Below are 15,546 nucleotides of genomic sequence, written 5' to 3' on the forward strand. Positions count from 1 at the left end.
TTTTACAGACAAATACCCCTCAACACCCGCCTTCAGACGATCCCGCAGGTGAAGAAGCCGGATGTGGAGGCCCTGGGCTGGTGTGGTTACGTGGTCTGCGGTTCTGAGGCCGGTTGGACGTACTGCCAAATTCTCTAAAACGACATTGGAGGCAGCTTATGGTAGAGAAATTCAAATGTAAGTATCAGGCAACAGCTCTGGTGGACATTCCTGCAGTCAGCATGCCCTCAAATTGAGACATCTGTGGCATTGTGTTGTGTGACAAAACGGCACATTTTAAAGTGGCCTTTTATTGTCCCTGGCACAAGGTGCACATGTGTAATGATCATGCTGTTTAATCAGCTTCTTGATATGCTACACCTGTTAGGTGGATGGATTATCTTGGCAAAGGAGAAATGCTCACCAAAAAGGGACGTAAACAAATTTGTCCACAACATTTTAGAGAAATAAGCATTTCGTGTGTATAGAAAATATATTTTTTATTTAACCTGTCTGGGCTAGGGGGCAGTATTTTCACGGCCGGATGAAAAACGTACCCAATTTAAACAGGTTACTACTCTGGCCCAGAAACGACAATATGCGTATTATTAGTAGATTTGGATAGAAACACTCTGAGGTTTCTAAAACTGTTTGAATGGTGTCTGTGAGTATAACAGAACTCATATGGCAGGCAAAAACCTGAGAAAAATCCAAGCAGGAAGTGAAAAGTCTGAGAATTGTAGTTCTTCTTTTGATTCTCTATCGAAGCTCCAGTGTCTGTGGGGTGACGTTGCACTTCCTAAGGCTTCCATTGGCTGTCTAGCCTTCAGAAAGTGGTTTGAGCATTTTCCTGTCACTGGGCAGAGTATAGGAGCTCAGTTACTGAGTGGTCTGCCTGGCAACAAAGGGATTGGATATGCTCGGTCCCGCGAGCGCACCCCTCCTTCTTTTTCTTCTTGAATGAATATACTATTGTCCGGTTGGAATATTATCACAATTTTACATTAAAAATACCATAAAGATTGATTTTAAACAGCGTTTGACATGCTTCTAAGTACGGTAATGGAACATTTTGACTTTTCGTCTCTCGTTCAGCGCTCGCGCGTTATGCCTTTGGATAAGTGATCTGTACGCACGAACAAAACTGAGGTATTTGGACATAAATATGGATTATTTGGAACAAAAACAAAATTTCTTGTGGAAGTAGCAGTCCTGGGAGTGCATTCTGACGAAGATCAGCAAAGGTAATACAATATTTCTAATACTAATTCTGAGTTTAGGTTGCCCCGAACTTGGCGGGTGTCTGAATAGCTCGCCGTGATGGCTGAGCTATGTACTCAGAATATTGAAAAATGTGCTTTCTCCGTAAAGCTATTTTAAAATCTGACACAGCAGTTGCATAAAGGAGTAGTCTATCTATAATTCTTAAAATAATTGTTATTTATTTTGTCAACGTTTATGATGAGTATTTTTGTAAAGTGATGTGCACATTCACCGGACGTTTGGGTGGTAATACATTTTCTGAATATCACGCGCCAATGTAAAATGCTGTTTTTGGATATAAATATGAACTTTATCGAACAAAACATACATGTATTGTGTAACATAATGTCCTAGGAGTGTCATCTGATGAAGATCGTCAAAGGTTAGTGCTTCATTTTGCTGTGTTTTGGAATTTTCCGCCCTAATATTTCACTGGCTGTGTCCCGCAGGTGGGACGCTAGCATCCCACCTAGCCCATAGATTAAGCTCACAAAACATGAGACCAACCCTTTACATGTTGCATTTATATTTTTGTTCAGTGCATATTACAGACACCTTAATGCATACTTTTAAATTATGTGAGCTAAACATAAACATTTAAAATTCAACTATTTAAAAACATTTTCCTTAAAGTATAATTTTTTGATATTACTAATGTTACTGTCTCCACCACAGCAACAAACAAAAAAATACTTAAATACAGGTAATTTTGTCCTTGAAGCATTTAATTGAAATACTGTAAAATTCAATTTATTCCCGAGCGGTCAAACAGGGAAATGGTTCCAAACGTTTTTCCCATAGGGGATTTTAGAAACATGTCAAATAAGGGCTGTGTTTTGTGTAGGCTTACCCTGGTGTGACGTTTTGATAAACGTGTAAATCTCTCAAGGACAAGGTGACTTTCATCAATATATTTGTCTGTATTTAGCCCCCCCAAAAAATAAAACGTTAATGTGGCTATGATAAAGAACTACACATGCCATGATGATCTGGAAGAGACTTCTGAATCAAGATAAATGTAAGAATCTCTGTATCACAGGAAGCTACTGAGGGGAGGATGGCTCATAATAATGGCTGGAATGGAGTAAATGGAATGGCATCAAACATGGAAACCATTTGTTTGATGTGTTGAATTCCATTCCAGGCATTACTATGAGCCCGTCATCCCCAATTAAGGTGCCACCAGCCGCCTGTGCTCTGGATTAACTATCTAATGTTAACTAAATGTAGTAATGAATAAATTGGCTACATTTCTTTAAATTGACAATTCTGTGAACCTTGTGCAAGTTTTAAATTGACACAATACCTTAGCAAAGGTGTCAGCAAGAGATGACGGTTTCCAGGAGCTTGCAGGGATTTGTAGTTTTGCATGATACCTACTTTGATGCTAATTAGCATTTTCAAAATCTGAGAGTAAATAGATCTGAATATTGATAGTCACCTTGTCTGAGAGAGAGATTTACATGATTATTAAAACATCACACCAGGGTAAGCCTACATGAAACACAGCTCTTATTTTAAGTGTTTCTAAAATCCCCTATGGGGAAAAGTGGAAAAACGATTGGAACCATTTCCCTGTTTGACCGCTAGGTTTTATAGGTATTATGGCACCTCCACTGTTGGGCTCTATGGAGGACTTCTACTACTGGTGTATAGCCGACCCATGGCTTAAAAGCTTCTCAGTGGCCAATACAAAGCTTCAGCAATCCAGGGTTTATATACATCCTTGGTGCCTACACACGGTTTCAAGCACTGTCTGGGACATCAGTGCATCTGACATTTCACTGTACAGAGCCTTTTGGTCTTGTCTGCATAGCTACACTAATTAATTAAACTCCTAGATATAGGACCAATTTAATTGTGGCAGTAACCAGTTGCCTTCTCTGCGGGGTAGACAAAACAGGGTGGACGTGCCCCGTTAAAAGAAAGAGGAATTCCAGTGATTTGAATACAGCGGATTCAAAATCACAATGGTAGAAATGTGAAGTTCGGCTCTTTTTTTAATGACTCTGATCATTTCGACTCGTTCAGTCAAAAGAACGAATCTTTCGACTCATTTCGTTCATTTGAGTCAGTAATGCCCAGCGCATGCAGGACCGCCTACCGGCGAACAATGAACTGAACACTTGAAATAGTCATGATTCCACAAGCCTCTCGTTTCACCCAAGGGTTTATTGCAGCTGTCATGTGACTGAGACTTGGAAAAGCGTTCTTTAAACAATGTACATTTGTTGATTGCTAGACACACAAATAAGATGTTTTCTTGGTACATTTGAAACGAGGTCTAGTTGTGGCCGCAACCGGACAACTCTTGGCAGAATGCATTGCTTGACTGCCTTGATGATAATCACAATATCGTTCGTGAACTGCAGCACCCCAAACGATTCTTTCTTCAATTGGAGTTTGTTGAGCAGAGTATGTTTTGGTTCTACACCATAACAAATGCATTATTGTACTATGGGTCAATTATCAGTTTTAAACATGTATTTTTCTTTGCTATGCTGCCAGCAGCGTGATAGACAGTTGATCGGTGCGTGTATTAATCCTGCTAGAATTCATTGCGGCCAGCAGGTCAAATAAACGACTAAAATGAACGATTCACTCAGAAAATAGATTTATATTATTATTATGACTCAAGTCATTAAAAAGAGTCGCTCAAAAAAAAACGAATCGTTCGCGAGCTGCACATCACCACACAGTAGCCTAGCTACCTGTCAGTAAAAGACAGCACTTCAGAACAGCAGCAGGCACTCGCATCACAACAACACGGTCGTTGGCAGAGGAATGGGGGGTAGCTAGCTAGTTAGATTTCCGAGAATAAGGAAAAGCTCACTACAATCAAGATGGTGTCGTGGATTATCTCCAGGATGGTAGTGTGAGTATGGACTCGGCAGCGTCAGTTTGTTGTATTTCGCTCTTGCCAGACCACATCGCTTTCTACAGCTGCATATACTAACTACTGCTGCCATGGCTTGTGCCCAGATCGTGCGCGGCCAGTTATCTTGATAGGCAGAATGACAGCGAACCAGCTAATTTGCTTGCAATTGAATTGTCGTTGTTGGTTTAAAGCCCATGGTGCTGAAATGGGTATGTTGACCACTGGTGTTTCACAAAGACCGTTTTGTAGGCAAAGAGCAACACCGTTACCAGTGCGAACGTTGGCTAGCTAGGTAGTTAGCTCAAATGATAACGCTGCTAGCCAAGTGAAGGTGGAATTAATTAGCTAGCTAACAAGCTTGCTTATGCCATCCACTGAAGCCAATTTGTCAATTCATATAGTGGTTGTTATTCTAAGTCAGTAAAGCGAAATGCTTTTATCTTGAATATTGCTAATCACGCATGGTGAATAGTGCATTTTTAGTAATGTTTGCGTGATGATCATCAAAACATAAGGCAGAAACTGTATTGCTAGCATGACACTGACATCCAGAGAAATCTTTGATGCTCTTCCATTCCCATTGAGTGTCACCTGGACCGATAACGGCAAGATTTGACCAGATTCTCATGATGTTATTTATGAAACGTGTCGATAAGGGGTGAGACCCAAGAGGGAGCCACAGATGTCATTTGATGTTGTAATGAGCCAGCTAGGATGGGCCTACCTGTACCCTGACAGCTAGATTAGAGTCAACAGCTGTTTATACAGTCATACACACACAGTCATTACCCTACAAACCCAGAATATATCTTGCTGTTATCAGCTCTTTGTGTTTGTTAGTCAGTGTTGTATTCCAGTGGTAGGATTTGTGTGGGCAGTTTATTTGTCAAACAATGTTTTGTTTTCATCATGTCATCAGTAGCAATTGTCATCTTGGCATAGAATGAGAGCCACTACTTTAATAGTTTTATAGTTACCTAAATCTCAGATGTAAAGAGCGGAGCCTGCCTGCTATCTTTTAAATGCACAGGTTGTGCTGAATAGATGTCATTGATGTAGCTGATTTTGCATTGGATTACGTAACCAATAACATCTGCGCCAACCGTTACTTGAGTGTAGAGGGTTTAAGGCTCATTGCGTGGCAGGTAATGATGTGTTAGAGACCAAACAAACATGATTGAATGGTCCTGTAAACAAGATGATGCTTATCCCAGGGATTGGCCAACCCTGTCTTTATCTTTGTGTACTAGTATGAAAGTCACTGTCATACTCATTCTCACTCGGTATATATGTTAGCATAAACTGAATTGGACACAAGCCAAAGTGCCCAACAACAGGATGGCTATACATTTCCACTTAATCTGGGTGTATAATTACAGTCGATAGGTCTAATCACAGAAGAGTTGGGAATCTGAGCCTGCTCAGTGCTTGGTAGCCATTTGTTCTGTCTCTTACATTTTCCTTGAGTGCATTGAAGAGTATGGAGTTGAGATATGGGACAGAGCAGAGAGGAGTCTGGGAGAGAGACATTGGGCGCCTGCTGTGGGAGTCTGAACCTTGCCTCTGGCCTGCCACACGTCCTCTTACTGGACAGCTATAGCGCAGAGGAGAGCAGAGCAGCCCTGGCAGCATGACTGGGCAAATCACAGACAAAGACCCAGACAGATGCACAGACTCTGTGCACACGAGAAACTCACAGATGGAACAAGGGAAACCCATAGCGGGAAGTATTTCCACAGACTAAGCCCGAGAGGTGAGAAAATGTGGACAGAAAGGTGGAATACATAAACCTAGAGTGGTAGAAATGCCCATAGCCTTCACATGGCTGTGTGGCAGATGGGCAGAAAGGTTGCAGGCGTGGTCCTCCCAGCTCTCCCCTCCCTCAGCATTCAGTTTCCTGTCACATCAGCGGTAATCGCCATGTAGCCGGGCTGACAGGACAGAGTGCGATGTGTGTGTGACTGTGGATTTTATTACCATGTGTGTTGCAGGCAGATTCACATGCGGTGGCCTGCCGTTATCCTTGTGTGTTTGGTCCATCTATCAGTAGCAGAAGCGTTTTCCATTCTTTTCCAATCTTCTGCTTCCTGAACTGATTATTTGTTCCAACAAACCACTGCCCTTTGTCTAAATGTAACCATCTGTTATTGCAATAGAGCGGGTCAGGTGCCCTAACTAGGCTAACCTAGAGTGATATTTTGAGAACCGCCCAGAATATGGCCTACTTTCCCTCACAGCAACCTATTTATGTTGATTCTGTGAGATCATGGGTTTTAGACTGGAGTCAGGTGTTAGGCCACATTTTACTGGATACATATTGAAACAGAGGGAAACATTTGGTCAGTGTTACTACCCTGAGGTCATGTTGCCCGGGTGATGTTGTTTACTGTACATTAACCCCTAACCTCTGACCCATTCCTCTCTGACTCTCCTCTTTCTTCAGCCTGGCCTTCGGGACCCTCTACCCGGCCTACTCCTCATACAAGGCCGTCAAGACAAAGAATGTGAAGGAATATGTGAGTTTTGTATTTGAATACTGTACCTCTATTGTTGCAGTGTATTAGTATGTCTTTACAACATCTTCAGTGATGGGCTAAATATTTTAAGTCTCTTGTAGTTATTTCATATATTCATATTGAGATAATACAATGGACAAAGTTATGATGGTTTTAAAATGGCTTTCACCCTCTCCAATGTGCTGCAGCAAGTTTCCATTGTTTCTGAGGATGAGAGAGCAGTTTAAACAGTATCTGTTTAAAATGGGAGCCTCCCAGCTTACCTCATTCCTGTTAGGGAGCAGAGGGATGAGAAAGAGGAGGGGTGGTTGAGGAGGAGGAGTGGAACTCTGTGTTCTGGCCTTCTGCCTAGCTCCGCCAAGCTCTCTCGTCTCCTGAGCCTTCTCCTCCCTCTGGCTGCTATGGACCCCCCCCCCCCTCAATATTTGAGCTGGGGCACATGCAGACAGAGAGAGGGAGAAGAGATACAGAGGACATTTTTTTCCCCCTCCCATCTCTTATTTTTCCCTCGCTATCCTTTTCTCTTTTCTGTAATGATTCAACAGTAGAAATAGCTATTTATATAACATCACACATTTGATTTTGTTACATTACAGCCTTATTCTAAAATAGATTAAATAAAAACATTTCCTCATCAATCTACACACAATACCCCATAATGACAAAGTGAAAACAGGTTTTTAGAAATGTTTGCAAATGTATAAAAAACAAGTATTCAGACCATTTGCTATGAGACTCGAAATTGAGCTTAGGTGCATCCTGTTTCCACTGATTATCCTTGAGATGTTTCTAAAACTTGATTGGAGTCCACCTGTGGTAAATTCAATTGATTGGACATGATTTGGAAAGGCACACACCTGTCTATATAAGGTCCAACAGTTGAAAGTGCATGTCAGAGCAGAAACCAAGCTATGAGCTCAAAGGAATTGTCTGTAGAGCTCCGAGACAGGATTGTGTCGAGGCACAGATCTGGGGAAGGGTACCAAAAAATGTCTGCAACATTGAAGGTCCCCAAGAACACAGTGGCCTCCATCATTCATAAATGGAAGAAGTTTGGAACCACCAAGACTCTTCCTAGAGCTGGCCGCCCAGCCAAACTGTACAATCAGGGGAGAAGGGCCTTGGTCAGGGAGGTGACCAAGAACCCGATGGTCAATCTGACAGAGCTCCAGAGTTCTTCTGTGGAGATGGGAGAACCTTCCAGAAAGACAACCATCTCTGCAGCACTCCACCAATCAGGCCTTTATGGTAGAGTGGCCAGACGGAAGCCACTCCTCAGGATTAGGGTTACAAAGGGTCAGAAACTTTCCGGAAATTTGTCATGGGAAGTTAAGCCCGGGACTTTGGGGAATTTTGCTTAAATTCATCAAAAAAGTTAGCTTCTAAAACAGTGAACCTGTTTTTGTGGGATACACAAGGCAATTCTAGGTCTTGTGGCATATTTTGGTTAAACTATTCCCAATTCTATGGAATTGCAACCCTCTGCATGCACAGTGCATTCTTCCATCACAAGTGCAGTGCGCTCTTCCATCACATGTACAACTCTCAAGATCTTGCACACTAATGAGATGCTATTGAGCCCACACTACTACACTGTCTGAGCCAAGGACTACGTGCTTTCTGGTAAGTTTTGATTACAATACTGGGTGGGGTGAATATATTTTATATTACATGCATGATTTTTTGTTAACTAGTAAATCGTAGCCAACAGCAAAGTGTGTTTTAAATCATTTCTAACTTAACAATTTCTGCTAGTTAGTTTTTGCTACCATGTCGGTTTTAGCTTGCTTGAGCCTGCTAACTGAGCGTTAATTCACCTGTTTCCATACGTTTCATTTAAAAAATAAAAAATACAAAATCTTACAAAGGAGTTGTTTAATCTAACTGCTTAACTATTTATCTGTACATGGAATTGTATTATTATTTTTTACTCATTTGTTTCTATTCTTACACCCCTCCAACCAGACTTGCTTTATCTACTCATTTGCTGGATGCAGAGTTCAAAAGAGTTCAAGTGAAGGTCAAGCAAATCATAGAGAAAGCAGACTGTATTGCAATCATCTCTGATGGGTGGTCGAATGTTTGTGGGCAGGGAATAATTAACTACATCATCACCACCCCTCTACCAGTATTTTACAAGAGCACAGACACAAGGGACAACAGACACACCGGTCTCTACATTGCAGATGAGCTGAAGGCAGTCATCAATGACCTTGGACCACAGAAGGTATTTGCACTGATGACAGACAATGCTGCAAACATGAAGGCTGCTTGGTCTAAGGTGGAGGACTCCTACCCTCACATCACACCCATTGGCTGTGCTGCTCATGCATTGAATCTGCTCCTCAAGGACATCATGGCACTGAAAACAATGGATACACTCTACAAGAGAGCCAAGGAATTGGTTAGGTATGTGAAGGGCCATCAAGTTATAGCAGCAATCAACCTCACCAAGCAAAGTGAGAAGAATAAGAGCACCACATTAAAACTGCCCAGCAACAACTGTTGGGGTGGTGCTGTCATCCTCCTGGATGATGCGTTTTGGGAGAGGGTGGTAAGCAGCCTGAAACTTCTGAAACCTATAGCAGTAGTCATTGCACGGATTGAGGGAGACAATGCCATCCTGTCTGATGTTCAGACTCTGTGTAACAGTGTAGGTTCCGTCCCTCTCTTCGTCCCAACCCGGGCTCGAACCAGGGACCCTTGCACACATCAACAACTGACACCCACGAAGCATCGTTACCCATCGCGCCACAAAAGCCGCGGCCCTTGCAACGCAAGTGGAAACCCTACTTCAAGTCTCAGAGCTAGTGACGTTACTGATTGAAATGCTATTAGCGCGCACCACCGCTAACTAACTAGCCATTTCACATCGGTTACATCTGCTTGCAGATGTAAGAGAAGAAATCCGTACTGCCCTGCCCACTTCACTGTTGCTCCAAGCAGAGGAAACTGCAGTTCTGAAATACATCAAAAAGCCTGAAGCCCATACACACCACAGCGTACTTGTTGGACCCCAAGTATGCTGGCAAGAGCATCCTGTCTGGTGCAGAGATCAACAGGGCCTATGGTGTCATCACTACCGTGTCTCGCCACCTTGGCCTGGATGAGGGCAAGGTTCTTGGCAGTCTGGCGAAGTACACTTCCAAGCAAGGGCTTTGGGATGGAGATGCAATATGGCAGTTGTGCCAACATATCTCATCAGCCACCTGGTGGAAGGGACTTTGTGGATCTGAGGCTCTTTCCCCTGTTGTCTCCATCATCCTCCAAATCCCACCAACATCAGCCGCCTCAGAGCGCAACTGATCCTTGTTTGGGAACACACACACCAAATCACGCAACAGGCTGACCAATGCAAGGGTTAAAAAATTGGTGGCCATCCGGGCAAATTTGAGGCTTTTTGAGCCTGACAACGAGCCATCCTCAACAAGGTTGGAAAGTGACAGTTAAGATGAGGCTTCAGAGTCTGATGTTCAAGAGGTGGACATTGAGGAGGTCCAGGGAGAAGACATGGACGCCTGAGAGGAAGACAACCAAAGCTTTAGTTTCGAGACTATCATTTTACAGATCTATGTTGAAAACGGTTTTGGGAGATGCTATGGATCATTGGGGATCATTCAATATTCCCATTTGTTGTTCAGTGAAATCATCCCATGTGATGAGTCAACTCATTTAATTAAAGTTAAATTCGTAACTAAATGTTTTTTACATTTCTATTGGAAGGATTTAATCTACTTATGATAAGGGAAAGGTTTATGTTTCTGTGTCCATATGATATGGTAAATATATCCAATGCAAACATTTAAATGGTATTAATTTTCATATATTCCCACGGAAAGTTTCCACCTCTGAATATTCCCCAAAATGTGCAACCCTAGTCAGGATCGATGGAAAGATGAACGGAGCAAAGTACAGAGAGATCCTTGATGAAAACTTGGTCCAGGGTGCTCAGTACCTCAGACTGGGGTGATGGTTCACCTTCCAACAGGACAACAATCCTAAGCACACAGCAAAGACAATGCAGGAGTGGCTTTGGGACAAGTCTCTGAATGTCCTTCAGTGGCCCAGCCAGAGCTTGGACTTGAACCCGATCTAACATCTCTGGAGAGACCTGAAAATAGCTGTGCAGCAACGCTCCCCATCCAACCTGACAGAGCTTGAGAGGATCTGTAGAGAAGAATGGGAGAAACTCCCCAAATACAGGTGTGCCAAACTTGTAGCGCCATACCCAAGAAGACTCGAGGCTGTAATCGCTGCCAAAGGTGCTTCAACAAAGTACTGAGTAAAGGGTCAGAGTATTTATGTAAATGTATTTTAAAAATCTGTTTTTGCTTTGTCATTATGGGGAATTGTGTGTAGAATGATGAAAAATAAACCATTTAATCCATTTTGGGTTAAGGCTGTAACGTAACAAAATGTGGAAAAGGTCTGAATACTTTCCGAATGCGCTGTATGACATTAAAATGTGACTCATCCTCTAGGCCTATTCAATGCATTCCCTGGTTGGGTTTAGTGCTTTATATTTTTCATATGCCGATATATTTAGATGAGATGTTTTCACTCTGTCAGTGTGACATTTTAGGATTCATCCACATCATCTCACTATTTATATTGCAGTAGTTGTTGATACACTCTCCGTCCTTTGTTTGGCAGTGACTGCTTACTGTAGGCTATGCTTTGGTCTATATGTGATGCTCACTCCCATCTATATCGTGTGTGTGTGTCCAGGTGAAATGGATGATGTACTGGATAGTGTTTGCGTTATTCACGACGGTGGAGACCCTCACAGACTTGTTCATGTCCTGGTGAGTCACGTGGGTCATCTCTGACCACTGCCCTACAGCCATTTAGAACAATAGCCCCTAGGACCATCCATATGAAAAACAATATACACTACATGGCCAAAAGTGGACAGCCCTTCAAATGAGTGGTTTCGGCTATTTCAGCCACACCAGTTGCTGACAGGTGTATAAAATCGAGCACACAGCCATGAAATCTCCATAGACAAACATTGGCAGTACTGAAGAGCTCAGGGACTTTCAACGTGGCACCGTCATCAGATGCCACCTTATAAGTCAGTTTGTTAAATTTCGGCCCTGCTAGAGCTGCTGAAGCTGCCCCGGTCAACTGTAAGTGCTGTTATTGTGAAATGGAAACGTCTAGGAGCAACACCGGCTCAGCCGCGAAGTGGTAGGCCACACAAGCTCACAGAACGGGACTGCCGAGTGCTGAAGCACATAGCGTGTAAAAAAATTATAACACTCGCTACTGATTTCCAAACTGCCTCTGGAAGCAACATCAGCCCAATATCTGTTCGTCGGGAACTTCATGAAATGGGTTTCCATGGCCGAGCAGCCACACACAAGCCTAAGATCACCATGCGCAATGCCAAGTGTCGGCTGGAGTGGTGTAAAACTCGCCACCACTGGACTCTGGAGCAGTGGAAACGCATTCTCTGGCGTGATGAATCACGTTTCACCATCTGGCAGTCCGATGGATGAATCTGGGTTTGGCGGATGCCAGGAGAATGCTACCTGCCCGCATGTAAAGTGCCAACTGTAAAGGTTGGTGGAGGAGGAGAAATGATCTGGAGCTGTTTTTCATGGTTTGGGCTAGGCCCCTTAGTTCCAGTGAAGGGAAATCTTAATGCTACAGCATACAATGACATTCTAGATGATTCTGTGCTTCCAACTTCGTGGGAACCGTTTTGGGAAGGCCCTTTCCTGTTTCAGCATGACGATGGCCCCGTGCACAAAGCGATGTCCATACAGAAATGGTTTGTCGAGAGCGGTGTGGAAGAACTTGACTGGCCTGCACAGAACCCTGACCTCAACCCCATCAAACACCATTGGGATGAATTGGAACGCCGACTGCGAGCCAGGCCTAATTGCCCAACATCAGTGGCCAACCTCACCAATGCTCTTGTGGCTGAATGGAAGCAAGTCCTCGCAGCAATGTTCCAACATCTAGTAGAAAGCATTCCCAGAAGAGTGGAGGCTGTTATAGCAGCAAAAGGGGGACCAACTCCATATTAATGCCCACGATTTTAGATTGAGATGTTCGACGAACCTAATAAAATATATATTTGATATAACCCTTATTCTCCCCAATTTCATGGTATCCAAATGGTAGTTAGAATCTTGTCCTATTGCTGCAACTCCCGTACGGATTCGGAAGAGAGGCAAAGGTCGAGAGCTGTGCGTCCCCTGAAACACAACACAACCCAGCCAAGCCGCACTGCTTCTTGACACACTGCTCGCTTAACCCGGAAGCCAGCCGCACCAATGTGTCGGGGGAAACACGATACACCTGGCGACCGTGTCAGCGTGCATTACGCCCGGCCCGCCACAGGAGTTGCTTGTGCGCGATGGGACAAGAACATTCCTGCCGGCCAAACCCTCCCCCTAACCCGGAGGACGCTTGGCCAGTTGTGCGCCGCCCCATGGATTTCCCGGTCGCGGCCGGCTGTGACAGAGCCTGGATTCGAACCAGGATCTCTAGTGGCACAGCTAGCAATGCAGTGCCTTGCGCCACTCGGGAGGACCTGTTCGACGAACCTTTGGCCATGTAGTGTATGTTTACAGTACCAGTCAAAAGTTTGGACACACCTACTCATTCAAGGTTTTAAAAAAAAATGGTATTGTCTACATTGTAGAATAATAGTGAAGACATAAACTATGAAATAACACATGGAATCATGTAGTAACCAAAATGTGTTAAACAAATCAAAATAGATTTTATATTTGAGATTCTTCAAAGTAGCCACCCTTTGCATTGATGACAGCGTTGCACACTCTTTGCATTCTCTCAACCAGCTTCATGAGGAATGCTTTTCCAACAGTCTTGAGTTCCCACATATCCTGAGCATTTGTTGGCTGCTTTTCCTTCACTCTACACTCCAACTCATCCGAAACCATCTCACTTTGGTTGAGGTAGGGTGATTGTGGAGGCCAGATCATCTGATGCATCACTCCATCACTCTCCTTGGTCATATAGCCCTTACACAGCCTGGAGGTATGTTTTGGGTCATTGTCCTGTTGAAAAACAAATGATTATCCCACTAAGCGCAAACTAGATGGGATGGCCATGCTGGTTAAGTGTGCCTTGAATTATAAATAAATCACTGACAGTGTCACCAGCTAAACACCATCACAGCTCCTTCTCCATGCTTCACGGTGGGAACTACACATGCGGAGATCATCCGTTCAGCTACTCTGCATCTCACATGGCAGTTGGAACCAAAAATCTCACATTTGGACTCATCAGACCAAAGGACCGATTTCCACCAGTTGAATGTCAATTGCTTGGGTTTCTTGGCCCAAGCAAGTCTCTTCTTCTTCATATTGGTGTCCTTTAGTGGTGGTTTCTTTGCAGCAATTCCACCCTGAAGGCCTGATTCACGCAGTCTTCTCTGAACAGTTGATGTTGATGTGTCTGTTACTTGAACTCTGAGAAACATTTATTTGGGCTGCAATTTCTGAGGTGTGCAACTCTCATGAACTTATCCTCTGCAGCAGAGGTAACTATGGATCTTCCTTTCCTGAGGCGGTCCTCATGAGAGCCAGTTTCATCATACCGCTTGATGGTTTTTGCTACTGTACTTGAAGAAACTTTCAAAGTTCTGGAAATTTTCCAGATTGACTGACCTTCATGTCTTAAAGTAATGATGGACTGCCATTTCTCTTTGCTTATTTGAGCTGTCCTTGCCATAATATGGACTTGGTCTTTTACCTAATAGGGCAATCTATCGTATACCACCCCTACCTTGTCACAACACAACTGATTGGCTCTCACATATTAAGGAAAGAAATTCCACAAATGTACTTTTAACAAGGCACACATGTTAATTGAGATGCATTCCAGGTGACGAACTCATGAAGCTGGTTGAGAGAATGCCAAGCATGTGCAAAGCTGTCATCAAGGCAAAGGGTGGCTACTTTGAAGAATCTCATTTTTTGATATGTTTAATACTTTTTTTTGGTTACTACATGATTCCATGTGTTATTTCATTAGTTTTATTTCATGTCTTCACTATTATTCTACAATGTAGAAAAGAGTACAAATAAAGAGAAACCCTTGAATGAGTAGGTGTGTCAACTTCTGACTGGTACTGTACATTGAAATGACCTATTTTGGTTGAAAAGCTGTTTAAAAGTATTTAACATGTTGTGCTCACTATATTTAAATCAACTTCGATTTGATTGTCTACATTTGTCATGGTGTATTGCCTTCAGAAAAGCACCAGGATATCAGAGCAAACACTTGGTAAACCCTTTAATGCCTGAAAGATAAAATAATTATATTGTTTCAGTAAAATTGTAGCCCACATCCATTCTTTTTTCCTGTCTATTAACTCTCCTTTTGGTGTGGTTGTTCATGCAGGTTTCCTTTCTACTTTGAGCTGAAGATAGCCTTTGTGATCTGGCTCCTGTCTCCGTACACTAAGGGCTCCAGTGTGCTCTACCGCAAGTTTGTCCACCCCACCCTGTCCAATAAGGAGAAGGTAACGTCTAACCCTGTCCAATAAGGAGAAGGTAACTAGGGATGCACCGATATTACATTTTTGGCCAATACCGATATTTTCCTTGCCAAAAAACCCGATACCGATAGATTCAAAAAAAAATTAGCAGCGTTTTAAGCATTGTAGTACAGTTAAATAGTTGAAATACACACTGACCAAAATGTTATTTTGTTGGCTTTTACGTATGTCCCCCATTACCAGTAAAACATAATCAAAACCTATTTATTTCACTTACTTGTTGTGCTGTTTCGTTGTTCAGTTGTTTCATTCTCAACCAGGATTTCATCATACATGTCAAGCAGTGAAGTTTCAGCTCTGTCTGTCTGTGGCCTCTCTTCCTCAGTGCGCACTGTCATTGTGTCCGTTTCCATCTTGTTCAGCTGTGACTG

General features: G+C 43.0%; 1 protein-coding gene across 6 annotated transcripts in view; it reads left to right on the forward strand.

Moving 5' to 3' along the window:
• Window positions 1-3,907: 3,907 nt before the first annotated feature.
• The window catches only part of LOC106611932 (receptor expression-enhancing protein 2), a 35,376-nt gene continuing 23,737 nt past the window's right edge, over window positions 3,908-15,546 (forward strand). For all 6 annotated transcript variants that reach the window (XR_006771053.1, XR_006771054.1, XR_006771052.1 and 3 more), the window contains exons 1-4: window positions 3,908-4,117; window positions 6,564-6,636; window positions 11,365-11,441; window positions 15,019-15,139. Coding sequence is in view for 1 of the 6 variants with exons in the window: in XM_045724034.1 (XP_045579990.1) it covers window positions 4,086-4,117; window positions 6,564-6,636; window positions 11,365-11,441; window positions 15,019-15,139 (303 nt within the window). In the remaining 5 variants the exon portion in view is untranslated. The remainder of the gene's footprint in view (window positions 4,118-6,563; window positions 6,637-11,364; window positions 11,442-15,018; window positions 15,140-15,546) is intronic.

This window comes from Salmo salar, chromosome ssa09 (genome assembly GCF_905237065.1).
Source record: "Salmo salar chromosome ssa09, Ssal_v3.1, whole genome shotgun sequence".
NCBI lineage: Eukaryota > Metazoa > Chordata > Actinopteri > Salmoniformes > Salmonidae > Salmo > Salmo salar.